At 48.6% G+C, this 2,287-nt stretch overlaps 1 protein-coding gene across 1 annotated transcript; it reads right to left on the bottom strand.

The window, feature by feature from the left end:
• Window positions 1-460: 460 nt before the first annotated feature.
• On the bottom strand, window positions 461-1,838 carry neurog1 (neurogenin 1). The gene is made up of 2 exons (XM_015371488.1): window positions 1,680-1,838; window positions 461-1,588 (listed from the first exon to the last, which is right to left on the bottom strand). Exon 2 carries the CDS (start codon window positions 1,564-1,566, stop codon window positions 970-972), a length of 597 nt encoding a protein of 198 aa, XP_015226974.1. The 5' UTR covers window positions 1,567-1,588; window positions 1,680-1,838; the 3' UTR covers window positions 461-969.
• Between the last annotated feature and the right edge of the window lie 449 nt (window positions 1,839-2,287).

Genomic DNA, 2,287 nt, shown 5'->3' with positions numbered 1-2,287 from the left:
CGGTGTTTCTGGCAGGCTGGTATAAATATTTACACCGATTTGGAAGGTTTTTTTTTACACAAACATTATAACAAGCTATTATAGGGAAACATTGGATTTAAATTTCAGCGCCATCGTATCATATAAATCGTAAAATATAAGGATAAAATCAGATGTTCTTATAGGAACTTTTAAAAATAATTATTTATCTAAAAAAAGTAATCTGAAATTAACTAATTAGAAAAGAATGAGTTATAGATAATTTATTCTCTTTTTTTTTCTTAAATAAATGTCCTTTTGTGAATTTTATGACTGGGCAAAATGTGATTATAAGCAGCCTTTGGTTCAGTAAAACATCTCTTCTCTGTTTACCACCTGCTGCTCTGAGCAAACCGTTATCTTATAAATATTAATAATAAAAAAGCGAGTCTCTGATTGGTCACAAAGGAATGGAAACATGTGGCTTGTTTTATAGAAACGTTAAAACTTTATTTTTTCCAGTAGAAAAAGTAGAAAAGTTCCAGTAAATAGAATAAAAATCTCTTTATGTACATAATACAACTTTTCATGTAACAAAAACAAAATAAATAAAACAACAATTGAGGGAGGGGGCGCAGTCTGTGAGAGTGGGGGGGATAATGGATGGGGGCCGCTTCTTTCATTCTTTTGTCTGAGCGCAGAAACTGGATTTCCACGCTCGGTTTTCTGCTCCACCGCTCAACAAATTGTAAAGTTGACTTTTCACCTCTAAAAGAAGAAGGAGGAGGAGGAGAATAGGAGGCGCTGTAAACGTGACTGTAATCTGCACACTGCTGGGGGGATGAGGGAGGAAAGTGCAAAGATTTTCAGAGTACAACACAAACTCAAAAACATGAGGAATAAAGTTCTCATTTGAGTCCTTCAGTTCCGTAAGGCAAACTTGGGTTCTTCTGCTGTGGGATGCTCAGTCACCTGTCTCTGTTTCCTCCACCTGTTCCTGCTACTCAGAGCTCAGTAGATGCCCGGAGCGAAGCTGCGGAAGCCGAACACAGGATCCTGCTGCAGAAAGCGGTAGTCCTCCGGCGCGGCTGGGCTGCCGGGGCTTGATGCGCAATAAGCCGGGGAGGAGGAGGATGAGGAGCCGCTGGAGCTCCAGGAGCAGCCGTCACTTCCAGGGCTGGAGCTATCCGTCAGAAGAGAGGGGCTGAGCAGCAGAGGAGGGTCTCCGCTCTTTCCTGCCTGCAGGTCCGCGATGCGGATGGTTTCTGACAGAGCCCAGATGTAATTGTGCGCAAAACGCAGAGTCTCGATCTTAGTGAGTTTGGTCTCATCAGGAAAGGCCGGCAGGACGCCCCGCAGCGCATCCAGTGCGTCATTTAGGTTGTGCATGCGGTTCCGTTCGCGATCGTTGGCCTTCAGCCGCCGGTTCTTCTTTACCACATGCGCGGTGGCGTCGCTGCGCCCTCTGCCGCGGCGCCGCTTCTTCTGCTGCAGCTGATGGTGCTCAGGCTGCGGGGACCCGCCGCCCACGCTGCCGCGGCAGTCCTCGTCATCGGTGTGCGGGAACAGGTCGCAGCTGGTGTCGGTATCGGAAAAAACGGGGTCCATTTCGGTGCGCTCGGATTTGGTTCTGAGGAAAAAAGGAGCGGAAAAGTTAGAAGATGGAACGGCCAGGAGCGCGAGCGGGTGCGTGCTGCAGGAGAACACCTGCACTAACTCACCTGATGCGGTCAGGAGGTCTTGGAGTAGATCCAGCAGGACTAGGTCTGGACCAGTAGTTCTGGCACGCGACTATATTGCTCTGGATCAGCTCGTGCGAGCCGTTGAGCCTGGCACACGCCCGGCCTCAGCCCACTTTTATACTGGGACCGGGACAATGACCGGCCCCCTCCTGACCCCCCCTTAAGCAGCGGCAGGTCTGCCCCGTGCCAACCAGCCCTCATTTACATAATGACGCCTCTGCGTGCCCCGCACCAAGAAGCGTGCCGGTAATCATGGCCAGCCAATCAGAGGAGGAGGCGAGCCACGCGAGCGCCACGCACAAACCTCTCCTCCCTCCTCCTATCCTCATCCCGAGTCTCTCCCAACCACTGGAGCACCCCCACCTCCAAAGAGATAAATCAAAAAACAAAACAAAAAAAAACACACAAAACAAACAAAATCCATTAAGACTGAGCTTGCTTTTACACTTTACACTAAAGGAATAAAAAAACTGACAGACCTAAACAAGGCAGAGACAGAATCCATCCATCCATCCATCCATCCATCCATCCATCCATCCATCCATCCATCCATCCATCCATCCATCCATCCATCCATCCATCCATCC

Source organism: Cyprinodon variegatus, unplaced genomic scaffold, assembly GCF_000732505.1.
Source record: "Cyprinodon variegatus isolate N-32 unplaced genomic scaffold, C_variegatus-1.0 Scaffold59, whole genome shotgun sequence".
Lineage (NCBI taxonomy): Eukaryota > Metazoa > Chordata > Actinopteri > Cyprinodontiformes > Cyprinodontidae > Cyprinodon > Cyprinodon variegatus.
Note: the sequence above shows the minus strand (reverse complement) of the source record. Positions and strands in the feature narration are given on the sequence as shown.

Bases quoted from the DNA above. Each gene is read 5' to 3' on its own strand.
- neurog1 (XM_015371488.1), bottom strand. From the start codon at position 1,566: ATGGACCCCGTTTTTTCCGATACCGACACCAGCTGCGACCTGTTCCCG.